Consider the following 19,418-nt stretch of genomic DNA (forward strand, 5'->3'; position numbering starts at 1 on the left):
GCGGTCTGGTTGAGTATTTGTAGCCTCGCTACCAATTTGGCATTTCATCTCCGAGAAAGTTATCCCAGAGAGAAGTAAAGCAAGTGTGTAAGTTCATCTCTGAATGTTTGTAAAGCATTCCAGCGTTAAGCTTAACAACCGATATATGAAGCGACTTCCTCTTCTCTCTCTCTCTCTCTCCTGCTGCTACTTCAATCATGAAACTGATCAATGATCAGCTGATCAGCTTTTCTGTCGCGAGTCCGTCTCTCTTGTTTGTTTTTGGCCCACTTTGCACCAGAAAGAGGAAACCAGCGGCTGAACAACAGCAGCACGTTTAACCTTGATAAGCTGTTGTTAGAATTTATTTCATATTACTTTCTACACCAGGATCCTTTTCTACAGCTGGCGGCTGTAACTGTGCAGGGGCGGATCTAGCAAAGTTTAGCCAGGGGGGCCGATAGGGCATGAACAGGGAAAAGGGGCACAAAGACATACTTTTCTTTCTTATTCTCATTTAAAATGTCGAGCTTTTAATAAATAATTATCTTACACCCAAAGTTTTAATCTGATGTAAAATGTGTAGAAGTCCATCACTGTATATAGTAACTATTAAGTCTAATATACCCTAGTAAGCTATAGTACTTTTTCCTTTGGGAAGATACCATCTGTGCAGTCTGCAGTTCTGTTGAAGAAAGATGTTGAGTCTGTTTAATAATTTTTTAACAAAAAGCAGCAAGATATTAAAAAAACTGTTTTATTGATTAAAAAACACTATATCTGATTCATATCAGTATCGGCAGATATCCAAATTTATTATATCGGTATCGGACATAAAAAAGTGGTATTGTGCCATCTCTAGTTTCAACAGTATGTCTTGGTTTTGCACATGGCCTGTATTTATATAGCACTTTTCTAGTCCCTAAGGACCCCAAAGCGCTTCACACTACATTCAGTCATTCACCCATTCACACACACATTCACACACTGGTGATGGCAGCTACATTGTAGCCACAGCTGCCCTGGGGCGCACTGACAGAGGCGAGGCTGCCGGACACAGGCGCCACCAGGCCCTCTGACCACTACCAGTTTCACATGATGAAATCTGTCCGAGGGTTGTTTTTTTTGTTTGTTTTTTAAAAAACAGCATATTTTTGTTAATTTAGTGATTTTTGTTTTTTGTTTTTTGTTGATCTGCCATACAAAATAAATAATTCTATATTAGTCATTTAATTGTTTAAAATTTTATAAGCACTTTGTAGTGTGAATGAGCATAAATGTGAATACTGATTAATGCAGTTATAAATGCTGGCTAATCCATTCTAGTCTCATTTATTTGAGGGCAGCTTTAATGGCAATATTGGTAAATGGCCTGTATTTATATAGCGCTTTACTAGTCCCTAAGGACCCCAAAGCGCTTTACACATTCAGTCATCCACCCATTCACACACACATTCACACACTGGTGATGGCAGGTACATTGTAGCCACAGGCTACCCTCTGACCACCACCAGTAGGCAACAGGTGAAGTGTCTTGCTCAAGGACACAACTACCGAGACTGTCCAAGCCGGGGCTCGAACCGGCAGCCTTCCGATTACAAGGCAAACTCCCAACTCTTGAGCCACGATGGTAAGGCTCAAAAAATGTTAATATGAATCCCAGGAAAAGGTCCTCTCTGTAATATTCTAAAATTTATTATAACTGTAACAATCTGTCAGTGTGTGCAATAAAGAGCCTGGAAGTCATTTCTGCTGTGAGTCCTCTCTCTATACAATAGAGCTGTTGAAAGATGGCGAGGCAGCAGAGGGAGAAAGTGCCTCTACGCTCAGATATTGACTGATGTTCTCTGCAGTGTTAAACACAATAATCTGCTGCCGTGTTTTTCCTAATACAGCATGTATTAAAAGTCAGAAATAGCTCATGGAACAGAATATTTACTTGATGTGCAGCACTCTGACAAACTACTGAAAAGCCTTGCTGCAGAGGAGCTAAGAGAGCTCACAGCATCTGCTGTGTGTGTGTGTGTAGTAGGCACAGCAATTGGATAAATGGGTCTTATTTTCTCACTCCACTCCGCTCTACGTCTGCTGAGTCAATAAACCAAAAGACTGCAAACTGCTAGAAGAGCCAGACTTAACACACTCAGCTCTTTATTAGAGCTAGAGCTCTCTGCAGGACTCCAAGTCAGACCCTCACAGGGAGCCTGGCACCCTGGAACCCCATCAAACAATTTTGAGACACCCCAGAGGTCTGCTGCTGATCATTCAGAATAATCACAGCTAAAGTGAAAATACCACCGGTACTGCTGTCCAAAGTAAAGATGAAACACTGATACCTGACATTTTTTTCCAAGTTAACCCTTTAAGACCTACCATAGAACCAAGTCCGCCAGAGCTTATATTATATTTTTACATGCTGTGGAGCCATTTTTGGGAGCATTTCAAGTTGCTATACATCAATACAACCATTACAGCCTAAATTTTAATAATATGTCTGCATTAGGTGCATAGTAATTACATAAATTGCAAAAAAGTGCAATAAACTACAAAAAAATTGAAAATAGTTTTTGTTTTTTTAACATATATTTCTAGTTAGAGAAATTTAAGAGGCTCATCCCTCAAAACTGTAAATACAAAAAAGTTGCACAAACTAGTTTCCCACCACAGGAAATTTATTTTGAGTGTCTTCATAGTTTTATTTTTGAAATACACCAATTTTTATACACTGCAGGAAAAACAAAAATAAATATTATAGTGCAAATTTGCAAAATAACAGCATATGCATCAAAATAAACTATTTCCAGCAGTGCAATATGAGTCCTAAGCATCCCAGAAACGACACAGAAAGTCATAAACTCAAACATAACTTTTTAAAACACAAGTATAGGCTCATAAGGCCCCGATCGTAAAAAAAACTACATTTCCGCAAAATGACGTCACTTCCGGTTTCGGGCAGGTCATGCGGTCATGTGATAGTTCGCGCTGATGGACGTAGGAAGTGTTACAAACAGCTGATCGGAGCGTGTTTCTGGAATATCATGTTTTTGTTGCTGCAAGTGATTTTTATGCAGTTTTTGCAAAGCTATATGTGGAAGGAAACTGTGACCTAGGACAAGCTGATGGCATCAGATGTAAGTACAACTCCTCCGGTTTCATATGCAAAAAAAATTATTGCGCTAGCTTACATGGTTGCAGAGCTACCGGGATTTAAAAATAGTTACGCAAAATGGAGCGTGCCCGCTCCGATCGGCTGTAAAGGGTTAAACTAAGTATCCGAAATCTAAAGTGTTTGGAATCAGAAGGAACATTTAACACTCAAGGACTGCAAATTGTTCAAGGTTTTCGTCGGTTGAATTGATAGCAATTTGAACAAACCTGACAAAACATGCAAACAAACAAAAATGCAGCACAAAGATGGAATTTAGTGTTCTGAAAGAGATTTATGAAGTTCACAGTATGCCTCCAAAACAACATATTAAATCTGCTTAACGTTGTTATTTTGCTTTTCCTCCCTGTTACAATGTGCGCGCAGGGGGAGTGTAATTTATTGCCCAAATGCAGATGTTTTCCCACTGAGAAGCAACCTGATTGATCTGATAGCATCTGCCAGTTTCCAGTGAAGGCCTATGTTTAGATGAGAGCTGCTCATTGCTGAAAGGATCACCAGGGCTACACAAAGCATCAGATGTGCCAACAATGCCTGTTATGCTGTGCTCTGTTTTTGTACATTAAAATAAAGCAAAAGGGAGACATGCTGGTGACACGAGGATCAGGCAAATACAAAGCTGCAGCTGTCCACGTGAAGATCAAATGTCCATGTGAGAGAGGAAGAAACCTTTCATTGAGCAAGTTGCTTTGTCACCAGTCTCATTGTTCTCAAGCTTGTTACAATTTTCTGTTCTTCTACACTTTAGACAACAACTTAGGAGACGAGCACTCCACCAAAACTCTGGAAAAGGCCTGTGAGAAAGTTCTATAGCTCAGTCCTCGCTGAAATATTCCCCTTATCAGACTCCTTGAGAAGTTTTTCACAGACACTCCGTCTGAAAGGATGAAACCAACTGACTTCAGTGAGCTGTGACTTCTCTTTCAGAGTTATAATGAGCTGCAGTTGTACTGATATCTTGAGTAAACCACTGACTGGCCAGAATGACATAATGTATGTTGTTCTCAGCTGACTGCAGGTTTTATGTGCAACAAGTTAAAAACATTTGAAACATGGAAAAAAAAAAACTATCTGCAATACACCATCAACTGCACTTTGATTTTAGTACAAATGACAAATGCTAACCCACTCAATAAGAATCAGTGTAAATAGAAACCATGAGGCATGTGAGGCCACATTCACACAGGCCCAGAGACTAATCAGCCAGAGAACAGAGCAACCTCTGGTCGCTGAGGAACAATGTGTGTCCTCTGACAAGTTGCTAAAGGTTGTTGGAGGTAGCTGTGGAACTGGTTTTTAAACCCCATTCGATAGGTCTAGAGCCTGGTTAGTGACCTGTGGTTACTAGGGTTACTAAGTGTACTCTGCAACTGGCTGGCATGTGGTTGCTGGAGGTTGCTGGTAGCCACTAGAGTGTAAAGAGGTATATGGTGCTGAATCAAAAACCGGCTCAGCTCACCAAGCAGAAAGTTTGAAAAATGCAACGCAAACTAAAACAGAAAGTTTGCCTACAAAGTTAAAGTTGCACCCAAGCCCCAGTGTTTTCTCTTTGTGTTGGTTGCAGTGTTAAGGCCCAACATTTTCTCTGCAGGTGATTGTTCTCAACATTCATAAAGCTAAATGCTCCATTCCTGCAGACACCTGGAAATTTCATGGAGGTTGCAGACGTAACTGTTGCAATCTGCTGACGAAAGCAAATACAGGGAGGTTTTGGTGCATTGGAGGAAACCTCCAGCAACCACTCGCCAACTATTCAGGGAATATGGATTTTTCTCTAGCAAGCCGAGTTTGCAAGGGGGTCACTGACCAGCCTCATTTGAGCCACTGTTTGTTCCAAACACAGATGTGTTAGCATGGCTACAGACTTTGCAGCCTAGTCTGATGGCAAGGCGAGAAATAATCACAAAATTGCTACAAATAAAGAGGTTTTTTTTTTTCTTTAAAGTTTGGACAACTTTAGTTTTAAAACTAAAAGACACACTTTTGTGCCTGTACCACTTAGGTTCTAATGAGTAAAAATATAAATAAGTCCTGAGTGTCTGAAGGCAGTTTCTATTGAAACTCCTGTCTGAAAGCACAGGGACAGCTGTGACTTGCGATTCATTGGGACATAAAGATTGCATGGTCATGGCTTTCTATCCAGGCACAGGACTCAATATATTACATCTTGCAAGCATTTCACAAACTGCTGTGAAATATATTTTTTTGTACTATTTTATCTGTTTCCATCAGCTTTTTCACACGTATTTTGACAGTTGTGTGACGGTCAAAATACGTGTGAAACACTGCAGGAAATAATCAGCAGTAACCGTTTGCAGCAGTTGGAAAAGTTATCAGTGAGGTGCTTTTTGTTTTGTTTCTTTCTTAGAGAAAATGAGCAGTGACATGTTCATACATTAAACACAGAAGCCGGAACACTAATCTTATTTCCAGAAGTTAAAACAGAAAGTCGCAGTAAAAGACGGGAACTGCAGCAGTGTGATTGACATGGACAGATGTCAGCTCCCTGATATATATTTTTTTGCAGGGGGGATAAAAACTTGATGAAATGATGAGCTTCCAGCACCAACATCACACTTTTTAGTTCATGGAAAGAAGCAGCAGATTCAAGCTTCAAGGTATGTTGTGAAGAAGAACCCAGACTTACGTCAGATGCCATCATCCTCACTGACGTGCTTCAGAGCTGCACTCCTTCCAGCTGGAGGCTATGAGCCTCTCAGTCGTTATACTTCTCAGTGCAGCACTTGAATTGACCTCCAACAACATTTTAATGGCCTCCTTTAACACAGAGGAGATCCCACCAAGGCCTGTTTTCTAACATCTGATTGCTACATAGAAGCAATCAGGCTTGATTTGCCGCCAACGGGAAACACATGGTCTGTTTTATTGCAGAGAAAACGTACACGGTGCCAGCTGAGCGTGAGTGGCTGCAGCTTATGGAGGAAAGCTGAAACCAGATGATAATGACTCAACTTACTTATCTGCGGGAATGAAGGCTTTTAAGCCAGACCGATAACAACCACCTACTGCATTGGTGACAATGCAAACAAAGTCAGTATGATTTTTACAGCAAGCATAAAAATCCTGAAGGGACGATGGAGGGAAAACACTGGAAAGCACAAACTATGAAGACACAATATGGCAACATTAATGAGGCGGAAGGAGATTGGGAACAAAAACCACATTTATGCACCTATAGTCCTATGGTGAAGTTGTTTAATATATTAGTTTGAGCCACTCGAAGAACTAAAAGTGTGCGCACAGTAAAACAGTCCTTTGTTAGAGCTCGAATGTACACAAACACACACAAGCACACACTGATGTTTACCTGACTTTCCCACCCCGGCTCTGCCGAAGACGGCCAGCTTCACCTCCGGGCTTTTGGCCATGACAGCAGCTGTGACGAGAGAAGCTCAGCGAGCCAGTCAGTGATCTCCGAGGTCAGCCCCAAACATCCTCCATCCAGGAAGCAGCTTCTGAGGAGACGAGGTAATGCGTCTACGTTTAGCTCCACGAAACATTCACGAAACATTTCCACCATCAGAAGTGAGTCACAGAGAACGTGTTCAAGGAAGCAAGCAGAAGTAGCAGACTATGACTGAATGTGATGAAAAGGAAATAAATAGTTTTAGCAAATAAAATGAAATAATTCATACCTCAGTGTCACATCACTAGTTGCAAATAAATATAAAAACCTGATTTTATGTGGACAAGGTTGCATAGACAACATGAAGACTGTGATGCTAGCAGCTCTTTTAAGAAGATGGCCACAAATTCAGGACCAAAGCATTTTCTCTCTTCCTTTTTTTTGTGTGCAATTTTTGGTACTGAAAGGATCAAGTTCAGTCTAAAAATGAGTTCATTGTGTACAGGTTAAAGAAAATATCAGTAGAAAGGCTGATTCACTTACTCAAGAAATGAATGAAACGATGTGAAAACATGTCAGCTCTCAGTGGAAAAGAATCATGCCAGATTTCTACACTGATATGGACTTTGTAATGTGTTAGAAATGAAAAGATGCCACATCGTTTGATGGAAATGAAAATGATCAACATGCAGAGAGAGGGCTGAATTCAAAAGTCAAAGTGAAAGTGAAAAAAAGGAGAATACCAGGAAAGGAGATACCAGCTTTAAAACACTTTATTAATCCATCAGCAGTCACTGAGGATGAAATGCACACTGCAACCTTCCTGCAGCTGTCATCTGTCTATGGAGCTTTAATCATCTGAAGGTGATGGCCCTCACACACCTCTCACTGTACCTCCACAGGAGAGAACCGATACAAATCACAAACCCACAAATCAGTGAGTTTTCCATTTCCAACAACATAGTGAAGTGAATGTTGGACAGTCATGTCCATCTTTTTTTAGGCTGTTGATCTACCCAGGCTATGGTTTTTTATGTTGGTGCATGAAAAATGTGAAGTGAAAAAGACAGGAGAGAGAGGGGGAGAACACCGAGATCTGAAATCATCCATTCAAAAAGAAAACACCAGTACAGCCAGATGAAACAGCCACACGCCCGTCTGTTTAATAAGAAAACAAGCAGCTGTGGCGCTGTCTCTCCTGGTAATTGACTCTAAACTTCTGGCCTGATCACTCTGTTTTTCTCCTGGATTCCACTCGGACCTTTAACCTGAGAACAAACAGATACTGACAAGGCTTTAATTCAAATCTTATCTTGATGACTTCACAGCAATCCTGGGACAAACTAGCTGGAGACTGCTGCGTTTCCCATTAGCACCAGTGCTGACAGAGAGAATGTAACACCCCAGGTCTATGTGGGGAGTCATGCTGTGTTTGGCTGGGCAGCTGCAGCTAAAGATAATTTTCATTTTTTTCTCACTGCGCTGCAGTTTAGCGACGATATGTGCAGAAAAACATACAGCTTAGTCACAAATCTACTTAGGAAGCAAAGTTGTCGACATTATCTGTTTGCAAATCCTTTATTCTAATGTGCTGCAGTGCAGAGGTGCAGCTTGTCAACCACAAGCCACAGTTAAAGGTGCAGTAGGTGGGAAGGGGCTACCTTTATTTTTCAGCCTGTCGGTCTTTGGACACTTCAACACATGGACGCTGAAGTAATCACTATTTCTGTATACCTGCCACCCGTGCAATGATACTCAAAGTAAGATCTTGGCTTGCTGTAGGAACCAAGATCTCCAGCTCTCACAGTCACCTGATGCCAGTGATCAGGAGGAGTGACGCCTCAGTTAATCCTGCTGTGTGTTAGTCAGCTTTGATACAACATGAGGTGAAAAAACTCTGGCAAGTGACAGTCTCCCCAGTTACTCAAAGGTCAGACTGTGCCATGCTCAGAGAAAGTGTAATAAGCCAAGAGCTACATCTCAGACTCTACGGGCCTCAGTCAGCATGTTGAATGTTAAAGTCCATGACAGTAGAATTAGAAAAACACTGAGCAAGTGTGGCTTTTTTGGAAGGTTTTACGGAACATGGGGTCAGAACATGTCAACACAGCTTAGGTTTGCAAAGTTCGATCTGAACAAATCATAAGACTTATGGATCAGTGGCATTTGGACACATGAAACTAAAGTGGCAATAATTCAATTCAATTTTATTTATACAGCGTGAAATCACAGCAACAATCACCTCAAGGCGCTTTATATTGTAAGATAGACGCTACAATAATACATAAAGAGAAAAACCCAACAATTATATGACCCCCTATGAGCAAACACTTTGGCGACAGTGGGAAGGAAAAACTCCCTTTTAACAGGAAGAAACCTCCGGCAGAACCAGGCTCAGGGAGGGGCGGGGCCATCTGCTGCGACAGGTTGGGGTGAGAGAAGGAAGACTGGATAAAGACATGCTGTGGAAGAGAGACAGAGGTTAATAACAGATATGATTCAATGCAGAGAGGTCTGTTAACACATAGTGAGTGAGAAAGGTGACTGGAAAGGAAAAACTCAATGCATCATGGAATCCCCGGCAGCCTATGTCTATTGCAACATAACTAAGGGAGGATTCAGGGTCACCTGGTCCAGCCCTAACTATATGCTTTAGGAAAAAGGAAAGTTTGAAGCCTAATCTTGAAAGTAGAGATAGTGTCTGTCTCCTGAATCCAAACTGGAAGCTGGTTCCACCGAAGAGGGGCCTGAAAACTGAAGGCTCTGCCTCCCATTCTACTTTTAAATACTCTAGGAACAACAAGTAGGCCTGCAGTGCGAGAGCGAAGTGCTCTAATAGGGTGATATGGTACTATAAGGTACTGTAATAATATTGCACAGCTCCACAATTAGCAAGAAACACAAAGATCTCATGCCAGGTGTCCAGCACGGTGGTGGAGGGGTGATGATTTGAGCTTGTTCTGCACCTACAAGACCTGGGCACCTTGCAGTCCCCGAGCCACCCACGAACTCCTCCGTACACCAAGTATACGAGAGTCAAATGTGTGGCCAACAGCTAAACCCCGGATCATGCAATACGACAATGATCCCAAGCAGAGCAGCAAATCTACAACAGAATGATGTTGAACAGGCAGATGTCAAGAGACAACAGTAATTTGTTCTGTGAATTATTTTTAAATGTACACTCTAATTTAACACCACATAACTTTGCCGTTCAATAATTAAGACAGCCATTTATAGCGTGCTGAAGTTTGTCAGCCAAGTTTTTGAACAGATTTATCGTCAGTCACCGTTGTGTACATTACATGAAGCACAGACGATCCGTCTGGACTTCTCGCTCTTTGTTGGCTGAAATGAACTACAGCAGGAAAATGAGAGAAAGCTGAAACCGGATCACACGTTCGTGTGCCCAGTTAAATAAAAGCTGTGCTTGGTTAATATGTTGCTGGCACTGACACACACCCAACTTCACACTGGCTGAAATTATTAAGTGGCCAGCATCCAGTTTTCTTCTCCTTTACTCCAGGCAGACGCTTAAACACACACATATGTTTTAAACTAACCTTTTCCCCTTCATAGCAACACACATATGTCTATATATGGTGTGACAGCGTGCCGCTCCGTGTGACCCAAGTGGAGATCGATCATCTGTCTACGTCTCCTACTCGGCGGGTGGTGTCACGGCAGCTGCCAGCATCTTTAAATATTTGTTTCGGTCATTGCTGATGTGGCTCCGATAACCAAACAGCACAGTCAAAGCAGTGAGCAAAACCGCTGCTGTAATAGCAATAATGACGTTGTGTTCTGTCCTCCCAGCTAAGTTTGTGGTGTTTGGCAGTTTCGAGGACAAAGATGAATGACTGAGTTTAACCCTGAGTGGCATTCTCCCACTGTTCAAGTTTGAAATGTGTCATTACATCTCCAACCAATATTAATATCACTGCCTCGGTGATGCAACCTTTATTTCCTGAGTACTTAGAATGAATGAAACTGCCACATTTACACAGTCATTAAGGCTGGGTCTAAAATCAAGTCACAGACTGCCATGTCTTTAAGACAGAGGAAGCATGTTTACAACCTGGTTTAAAACAAACAGTATAGGGGTACATTTTTCACATGACCCACCCAATTAAATGCTATTAAGGCTTAAAGTTCTGATTAAGTGTGTGGCTGCTTTTAGAGACAGGCCAGTTCATCTTGTTTAGTCTTTGTTTTAAAGGACACTCTGAGCAGTTGGCTGGTTAGTTGCTCCAGTAAACAACGTGTCGACACAGCACTCACATCAAGGCTTTCAAACGGGACTTGACAAACCAGTGGGTGACACCACTGTAGCAACATCCATCTGTTTTGCCATCTATGTTGATAACGTGGTCGTCCTATGTATAGTAAATGGTGGAACCACAGTCTCTCCCCTCTGTCTATCCAACGCGGTAAGAAGCAAAAACATGGCATTGAAGACGAGCGATCTAACCGAGGTTTTTTTTGTGAAACTGACAGCACGTACGCTTATCAGTGTAATCACAATCAAACGGCACTTAGATCCCACCTGTTAAACAAGCTCTGTAGAATATCAGATATGAAATAACACTAGAAACTTATTTTGGCTACTCTGTTGCTCACAGGGTTTTACATAGTTCCACATATTTAAGTTGGGAGACTTTTTACAGTCCCATCCTGATCTCGCAGCAGGGATCTTTTGCATATTAGGTAAACACTATGATATGGAGCCATCAGATATGAAATGATACTAACAACCAAAAACAACTGCTGTCTGTTTACAGACTCCTTGCTTCCTTAGTTTGCTGTGTACCATAATATACCACTCAAACACAGACATTTTTCCCATGGAGAGACTCACAAACCTCTACATGCTGTGCAACCACACCCTGCAGCGCAATGGCTGCCATTAGTTATCAGAATAAAACTCTTGGACCCGTTGTCAGAGCCCATGCTGGTGCAGTGGGTCCTGGATTCCTCGTGGTGCGCAACAATGCCCAGCTTCGTGTTCCTAGAGCAGAGGTAGGCAACTCCAGGCCTCGAGTGCCGGGGTCCTGCAGGTTTTAGATGTGTCCTTGATCCAGTACAGCTGATTCATCTTGATGCATTCTCAATCATCCAGGTAAGTAAATCTCCAAAAGTTGATTCTGTTCATCTGGACGTAGCGTTTTGTGGGAGAAACGTTTCGTCATCATCCAGGTGACGTCTTCAGTCTCAGCTGACTGCAGGTTTCCCCAATCTTATAAACAGGACATTTGCATAATGACCGAAACCAGCCCACTGAAGGAACAATGGGCTGGGAGGTCAGTCCTTTAATCTTAATTATGCAAATTCTCATGACCATTGATCAACAACCACTGATCAATGACCAGGAGTCCCATTCACAGAGAGTTGGGGAATGGCTGCAATCACAGCATTGTAAGATGCGAAAGATGTACCCTTAGGCCCCTCCTCGATTCAGAGATGGTCCTTCCCTTTTCACGTAAATGGCCTCCTTGGGGGTTAATCAGATACAGCTGATTCAAATTGCTAAATGACCTCTTCAGCATGTCTTGAAGTTCTCCAGAGGCCTGGTAATGAACTAATATTTGATTCAGGTGTGTTGATCAAGGGTAATAATTAAAACCTGCAGGACACCGGCCCTTGAGGCCTGGAGTTGTCCCCCCTGTCCTAGAGGGTAAAGGAAGTGACACCACTGACTAACCCCCAAGTCTTTCTGACCCAAATTCAACAGAACACCTCTGGGATATTATATTTCGGTCATTCCAACGCTTCCAGGGTGAGAGGTAGGGTACACTGTGGACAGGTCGCCAATCTTTGAAAGAGCTAACATAGAGAGACGGACATTCACTAATCTAATCTGAGCTATCTAATCTGTTTTGTTATTGGTGTCTATCTAACACCTGCATTATAAAAGTCTGGACAGTTTGCTTGAGGGGACACGAGTATCTACTGATACTGGAGTTAGCTGTGCACCAGACCTGCTGCTACTTCTGTAAAACACACCCTCTGTCTTCTAAAATGCTTATTCACTCCATCAAATGCTAGCTATAAGAATTAGTAACGTCCATAACAACCACACTCTAAAGGGAGATAAAAGCTTCTTTTTTAGCTCCACGCACAGTGTTTACACTGACAGTAGATGCTAAAGGAAAAGTCTTCAGTCGAATGTAAACAGGACATGAAGGGAATATGTATGGCTGCTACAGCACTTTTTTTTCTGCCTTGTTTCTCACTTTTATGCTCGTGTTTGCTCTCCCTCTGTTTCCCATCTCGCACACATTGCTGTAACCACACAAACACACACACACACACACACACACACACACACACACACACACACACACACACTGCTGCAGTGATCCCTTGCTCTCCCACGCAGCAGCAGGGAATCACCACTGAGAGGAAGAAGAGAAGCACAGAGACGTGTCTCCCTATCGACTCGGCCATTCGTCTTCCTGTTTTGCCTTTTATGGCCTCCACACCTGCTCCATCCTTCATCCAAACACATACATGTACACGTACACGCACACGCACACACCTCAGTCATGCAATGAAGTCACAGGATGATCTGCTTTAGTGAAGCTGAGGTGTCTCTCTATTTTACTCAACGCATGTAGAGCTTTTTTCTGACAGAGAACAAATTCCAGTGGCTGCCAAGACAAAAACAAATGATATGTTGTTTCAGCATGGATCCAAGGTCAAAGAAACATAGGATCAGCCAGAGAAAGGAAAAAAAACCCCAGCTATGAGCCAGGATAAGCACTACAAGTAAAGCAGGGATGCATTTTAAAGAGAAATTTTTCTCACATTCTGAAAGACCACGGCCTGTGTGTTTGCCACCTTTATGTGTCAAACGTGGTAATCACTATCAACTTCATCTCACCTGCATGCGGTACAGAGATAAGACAAGCTGTGACTAGCTTGGCTGACCTTAGCACTGCACTCGTCCAGTGCTAACAAAGGTGCATTTGCATGTTGTCTCTTGTAAACATGGAGCCTCCTCTTTTTCTTCTGCTCTTTTTAAAAAAAATAAAAAGATAAAAACCTGGCTAGCTGAAGTCTGATACTGTTGTTGGATAACAAATCACTGCTTGAATCTGGAGATGGGGAAAAAAAAGAAGAGGGAAAGAAAGATCTCCGGATTTACTTCAACAAGTGAGTCTTTACCATGACTGTAGTCTAGCTTAACTAGCATGCTGTAAAGACTAGTGAAAACTGTTGGCCCAACTCTTTCTAAAGTTAATAAAAATGATCTTTGGTTCAACTAGAAGTGCCAAAAATTCAGTTCCTTAAGGTATTTGCCCTCTGTGGGAAATTCATCCATCTGAATACAAGAGTTACGGATGTGTTTACTTTGACTAACAGGCAGCTACAGCCAGTGAGCGCCTGCCAGGCCTTCCCTCCACCATCTGGAATTCTTGACCACGGTCGTACACAGATTTCCAGATCAGCCACCCTGTGCTACCCAAACCTGGCTGGGCAGAAATGTCCCCGGCAGTTCATTATATCTGCCAGGCTTCCAGTGTGTTATTATTTGTGCCATGTTGCTATTGTCTGTATTGTCTGTTGCCTATTGTGCAGTGTACATTGAGAGCAAAGAAGTAACCTGAGCCCAATTGTGTGTGTACACATACTTGAGCAATAAAGTTCTGTACTGTTAGCAGACATGCGTGTCTGTTTGTCGCATATATACGGCTTATGAATGCATTTCTGCTGGTGTTGCTAGTCTTAACCAGCAGTCCCCAACCCATCAGGCGGGTCCGTGAGTGGTTTGGTACCAGGCCACAAGAGTTGAGGCTCGGGTGCGAAATTTATGATTTTCAGGGTATATATCGTTAACTCGGTTTCCCTGGGTCTTTTCCCAGATTTTAGGAGGACACTGCTAATAGTTACACAATTACACAGTGAATTCGTGTTTATTCTTATATTTACAAAATACCACAGTTTTTGTCTTGGTCGTATCATTTTATTTTGTTGTATTTATCTGCGACACCTTACGGAGCCCCGCAGGGGACATGGAAGAAAAAAAAATTAAGACGGACTTTTGTGAGATCTCGCAAAACAAACTCGGGATCTCGCAAAAGTTTTGCAAGATCTCGCAACATTCCAACATTGGCGGCAGCTACTTAGTTGTAATATTACTCTTTCTTCGTCACAAAATACACTTTTAAGATATTTTGAGGTGTGAATGTAGTTGTGTAAACATCAGATACCTGCTCGGTTTACAAGACATCACAAATTTGCAAAAGTGCTCCGACGTTTTCGGAGATCTGACACCCACCATCTCGAAGCTAACGGGAGGTCGAGACCTACTACAGCCGGGAGGAACACCGCTTTCCCGGCACATCGTGCCTCGATCTCCCGGTCGGCTTCGAGCTGGCGGCCTCCGAAGAATGCGGCTAAAACTTTTGCGAGATCCCGAGTTTGTTTTGCGAAATCTTGCAAAAGTCCGTCTTAATTTTTTTTTTTTCTCCCATGTCCCCTGCGGGGCTCCGTAACACCTTAAAGACCGGTCTGTGAAAATATTGTCTAACATTAAACTGACCCGTGGTGCAAAAGAGGTTGGGGACTGCTGGTCTTAACTAGCAACACTACTAGTCTTAACTAGCCAAAATGCTACCGTTGACGCATCACAGGAACTACGTCCATTTTATACATCTAGTTTATTACAGAAAAGGGTCTTTTTTCTTTGCTTTTTTTGGCTGGGTGGGATGACTTCATTCTCAGACAGTTTTTGAGCAACACATGGTAATGGCAATGCTTTAGGAATTCACAGCACCAGACTGTTTTTAAGCTAAGCTAAGCTAAGCTAAGGGTGTCCAGACTTCATAGGTACAAATGAGCGATCTCAGCTAACTCCCATCAGGAGACTAAATAAGTGAATTTCTGTATTTTCTACAACATTCCTTTAAATTGAGTTTCAACGTTAATTAGAACATTCTTAACAAATCAACATAAAAGAGGCGAAAGACAAACTCGCTGTGTACGGCAAAGGTTAAACACAGTCAGCACTAACTACAGCATGTGATTAGAAATGACTACAAGATTAGAAAGCAAATCCTGTGATCCTCATCAGACTGTGTCTTAATAAACTTTTCCATAATTGGCTACATAGCCAGTGCTGTCAAAGTGTTTCTGTGAAGCTGTTCTTGTTTACTTTCAGGAGAGGCAAAAACTTTAACATAGAAATACAAAGACTGATGATTGATGGACTCGATGCCCTCTGTCCAGGATGCAGCAGTGTGCTTATTTCGACACGTGGACCTCTGCTCTGCAGGGACTTCATCCAGACTGTCAAACTGGGCACGTGTATATATTTTTTTCCACTGTGTGCCCAGCTGGCCTTTTTGTAATTTTTACCCTGAGAAATGAATCTGGGTGGTGGTGCTGTGGTTGACTGAGATTACAGACCTCAGTGCTCCAAACCAAGGGAGGAGACCTGCTGCACCACAGGCTATAGAAAGACGGCAAACCGCAGGCCTGTCATCAGAATATACAGTGAAATGGTGCGCAGCCTCTGGAGGGAAACTAGTGGGGAAAATACTTCTGCAATGCCCTGACTCTAAGAAAACGTTTAAATTATATTTTTAGTTAAGTAAAAGCCGAAAAAAGACGCTAGATTTTCAGTAACGATCCAGACCAGGCTTTAATATTATACAAAAAAATTCCAAAAATTTCTACCATATGGTGACACTGGAACACCAACCAGGGGTGACGGGTATCTGTCACATGATCATCATCCTGATACATAAATAGAAGAAGGAGTGGCTCAGTATAAAAGCAGAACTCTTCACAACTCTTCTAATAAATTTCATTCAAGTTAAAGTAAATAGGTTTGGCCTCATTTGACCTGTTAACAAATAAGTCAGTGTGTACTCTGAGATTTCCTTAGGAGCAACTTTAACATTGAACTCGATACCATGCAGAATGGCCCCATTCTGGACATCATACTAATTTATATGTTAATGATATGTTGCTATTATCTATGAATTAGTGTTAACATTAAAGTGCATTGTAACTAGTTGCGGTGATTTTTTTCTTATAGGTTAACACGTGTTTATGTAATCATAATCTACTTGGAAGTTCAGTTCAAGGGATATTAAGTAGCAAAAACTGAGAGTATGTCAGTTGTACTTGTGTTTTTTAGTAAGTGCACCAGTTACAAAGCTTCATCAGAAGGCAGAGACTGTAGTGCTTCACAGCTCTGTTTACAAAAAGGACTATTATACACTTATTTAAGCTATTATAAACACAATATAGCAACATTTATCTCTGTTTTAAATATAATGAGTACATGCATTTTATTTTTCATTATTATTATTATTACTATTTATTAATTAATTATTATTCTTATCTGGCCTTCAGTCCAGATTGAATTGATTGAAATTCAGTGCATAAGCAGTATATCAAAGCCACTCAGCATTTCCTTGCCCCTCTTCTTCTGCCCAGTTTGGCAGGCACCAGTGCTGGGCGACAGGACCCTAAATCCCATAAAGATTTGGCCTGTTCTGCAGTACTCGGGGCTGCCCATGAATGCGAATGGAGAAGGAGAAGGGAGATCAAGCAGCAGAGTAACACGAAACTGCATATTCATAAAGACTGAACTCTTTTGGTTGTATTACAAGACTGGATTCTGGCTTTCTCTTTCATTGCTCCATTTAAATTTCCTAAATAACTGACTTGCAAGACTTTTCCAACTTGCAACACGTCATTAAGACCACAGACTAAATTACATTAAGATATGGTTAAGGTTAATTTAAAGCAATCCCAGCAACACTTAGGATAGACTTTCCCCCCATGAGACTCAACCTCACCTCAGGAAACACGAGCTTCCTTAAAAGGATTCCCTCAGCTGCTAATATATCAGACCTCTTGGCCTGACCACAAGTCTGATCGCTTCCACGCCTGTATATTGCGGGGATTTCGCCTCACGAGAAAACACCGGCAGGGCGACTCACCGGTGACCGCTGAATTCAGTAGTAATTCCCCCGGTGATGAAATCAAGAGGACAGAAATGGGGGGGAAAGAGAGGAAAACAAGAAAGAAAAAAGTTGACAGGTCCGATGATCGAAAATAATGTGTCTGACCTTCTGAGGTGCAGATGCGGACGCTGCGCACCTCTGGGCAGAGGGGGAGGTGAACACGGATAGGTGGATGGACGGGTGGATGGAAGAGGAGATCCTGTCCGGGCGGACCGAGCAGCAGCTCTGACGGGGATGAATGAATCCCAAAAACAGAGCCTCAGTGGAAATATATAGAGAGGAGCTGCTGGAGTTCCCGACACTCTGCTGCCTCTGACCGGGCTGATGCTGCGTGCCGCTGCATGAGCACAACGAGGGGGACAGCGGCCTCTGGTGGCGGGGAGCGATAACACAGGCTTCGAGATTCTAAAGGGAAATTCCACTATTTTCCAGTTCCTCTCTCATTTCGCCAAACCCCCTAAAGATTTCAAAGATCTCAAAACGTTAAACGATATTCTTCCAAACCGTCTATGTTAGATTTTTTCCAGTGTTTTGGCGGCATTTAGGCAAATGACACGCACAACTTAAATGTGCTATGACATGTAAACACAGACACTTTTTCACTTTTATTAAACCCTGGCTGACTTTAAAAAGAGCACCACAGAAATGTACAGTGGACTAAAACGTGTTCAGACACAAAAACAAAGTGGGGAGTTTGTCTGTGAAGGTTCAGCCAGTTTCAAGCAACTTAAAACAGTCCAGATGCTTTTCTTTCCAAGCTCCTTAGACAAAAATGTGGAGTTATTTAAAACTTTAGACAATATAAATCATTAAACTGAGAAAAGCAAAATGATACTCGTGAAACTATATGCAGCAGAAAGCAGACAAAGAAAATATATACAGTCTGAGAACATGGCACCAAAACTGTATAGTCCAGTAGAGTCACGCTGCATACATCCAGCAGCCAGTTTATTATGTGTGCCTGTTCAGGTCAAACTGAGCATCACGATGGTGAAGAAAGATGATAGAATGTGTCGTGGCTGTTGATGCCAGACAGGCTGATTCTGCTTGGATTTTCCAGAACAATGATCTCTGTGGTTTACAGAAAATGGTATAAAGAAGTTGAGATATCCAGTGAGCTGTATTTTCCTGGGGGAAAATATCTTCCTGATGCCAAAGGTCAGTGGAGAATGGTCAGACTGCTTTGAGCCAATAGTGAGGCAACAGGAACCATTTGTTACCATCAAGGTGTGCAGAAGAGCAGCTCTAAGTGCACAACACAAAGTAAATGGGCTACAGCAGCAGAAGACCACACCAGGTGTCCTGATCCTCCGGTCCTCTCTAGAGCTCCGTTTGTTTTGGATGTTTTCTCTCCCTCTTCTTTCCTCCTCCTGGTCCCTGCCTCAATCTCCACGACTGCTCATCATCACTCACCTGCTGCATGATTGCTCTGCCACTACTTAAAGCCACGGCGGACTGTTGTTCATTGCTGGGTTGTTGTGCTTACCTTCGTTAGTGTAGTCCCAGCTCTCTTTGTGAATCTCCGAGTCTCATAGTGATTCCTGATTTTTCCTAACGATCCTCAGGATCCCTGCCTGTTTCATGTGGACCCTGCTTGGATGAGTGTCAGTGAGTTTCAGCGTGGGAGTGGATTGAGTACGAGTGAGTCACAGACAGTGTGAAGAGGACTGTGGACGTGGACCCCTGCCCTGGACCTTCCCCTAGATTTCCTGGGGCCCGTGTCCCTTCATCACTGTAATTCAATTCAATTCAATTTTATTTATATAGCACCAAATCACAACAAAAGTCACCTCAAGGCCCTTAAATGTGTACATATGTGTATATATTTCACTTGGTGTTGTTGTAAATAAACCTCCCTTTACATGCACAGCTCTGAGTCCCGCATTTAAGTCCTGCCTGAACAGCCGTGACACCAGCCGCATGT

The 19,418-nt window shown here is 42.3% G+C and overlaps 1 protein-coding gene across 3 annotated transcripts in view; it reads right to left on the reverse strand.

Annotated features, from left to right (window-relative positions):
- Positions 1 to 17,826, reverse strand: part of rerg (RAS-like, estrogen-regulated, growth inhibitor) — a 50,023-nt gene extending 32,197 nt beyond the window's left edge. Inside the window, exons 1-2 of one of the 3 annotated variants that reach the window (XM_005733099.1) lie at positions 17,600 to 17,826; positions 6,474 to 6,621 (exon numbers count right to left, since the gene is read on the reverse strand). In XM_005733099.1, coding sequence (XP_005733156.1) covers positions 6,474 to 6,534 — 61 coding nt within the window. In that variant the 5' untranslated portion in view covers positions 6,535 to 6,621; positions 17,600 to 17,826. Of the gene's footprint in view, positions 1 to 6,473; positions 6,622 to 17,326 lie in introns of all 3 variants that reach the window. The other 2 variants (XM_005733101.2, XM_005733100.2) reach the window with 2 other exon arrangements.
- Between the last annotated feature and the right edge of the window lie 1,592 nt (positions 17,827 to 19,418).

The sequence above is a fragment of the Pundamilia nyererei genome, unplaced genomic scaffold (genome assembly GCF_000239375.1).
Source record: "Pundamilia nyererei isolate P.nyererei 1_Seehausen unplaced genomic scaffold, PunNye1.0 scaffold00050, whole genome shotgun sequence".
NCBI lineage: Eukaryota > Metazoa > Chordata > Actinopteri > Cichliformes > Cichlidae > Pundamilia > Pundamilia nyererei.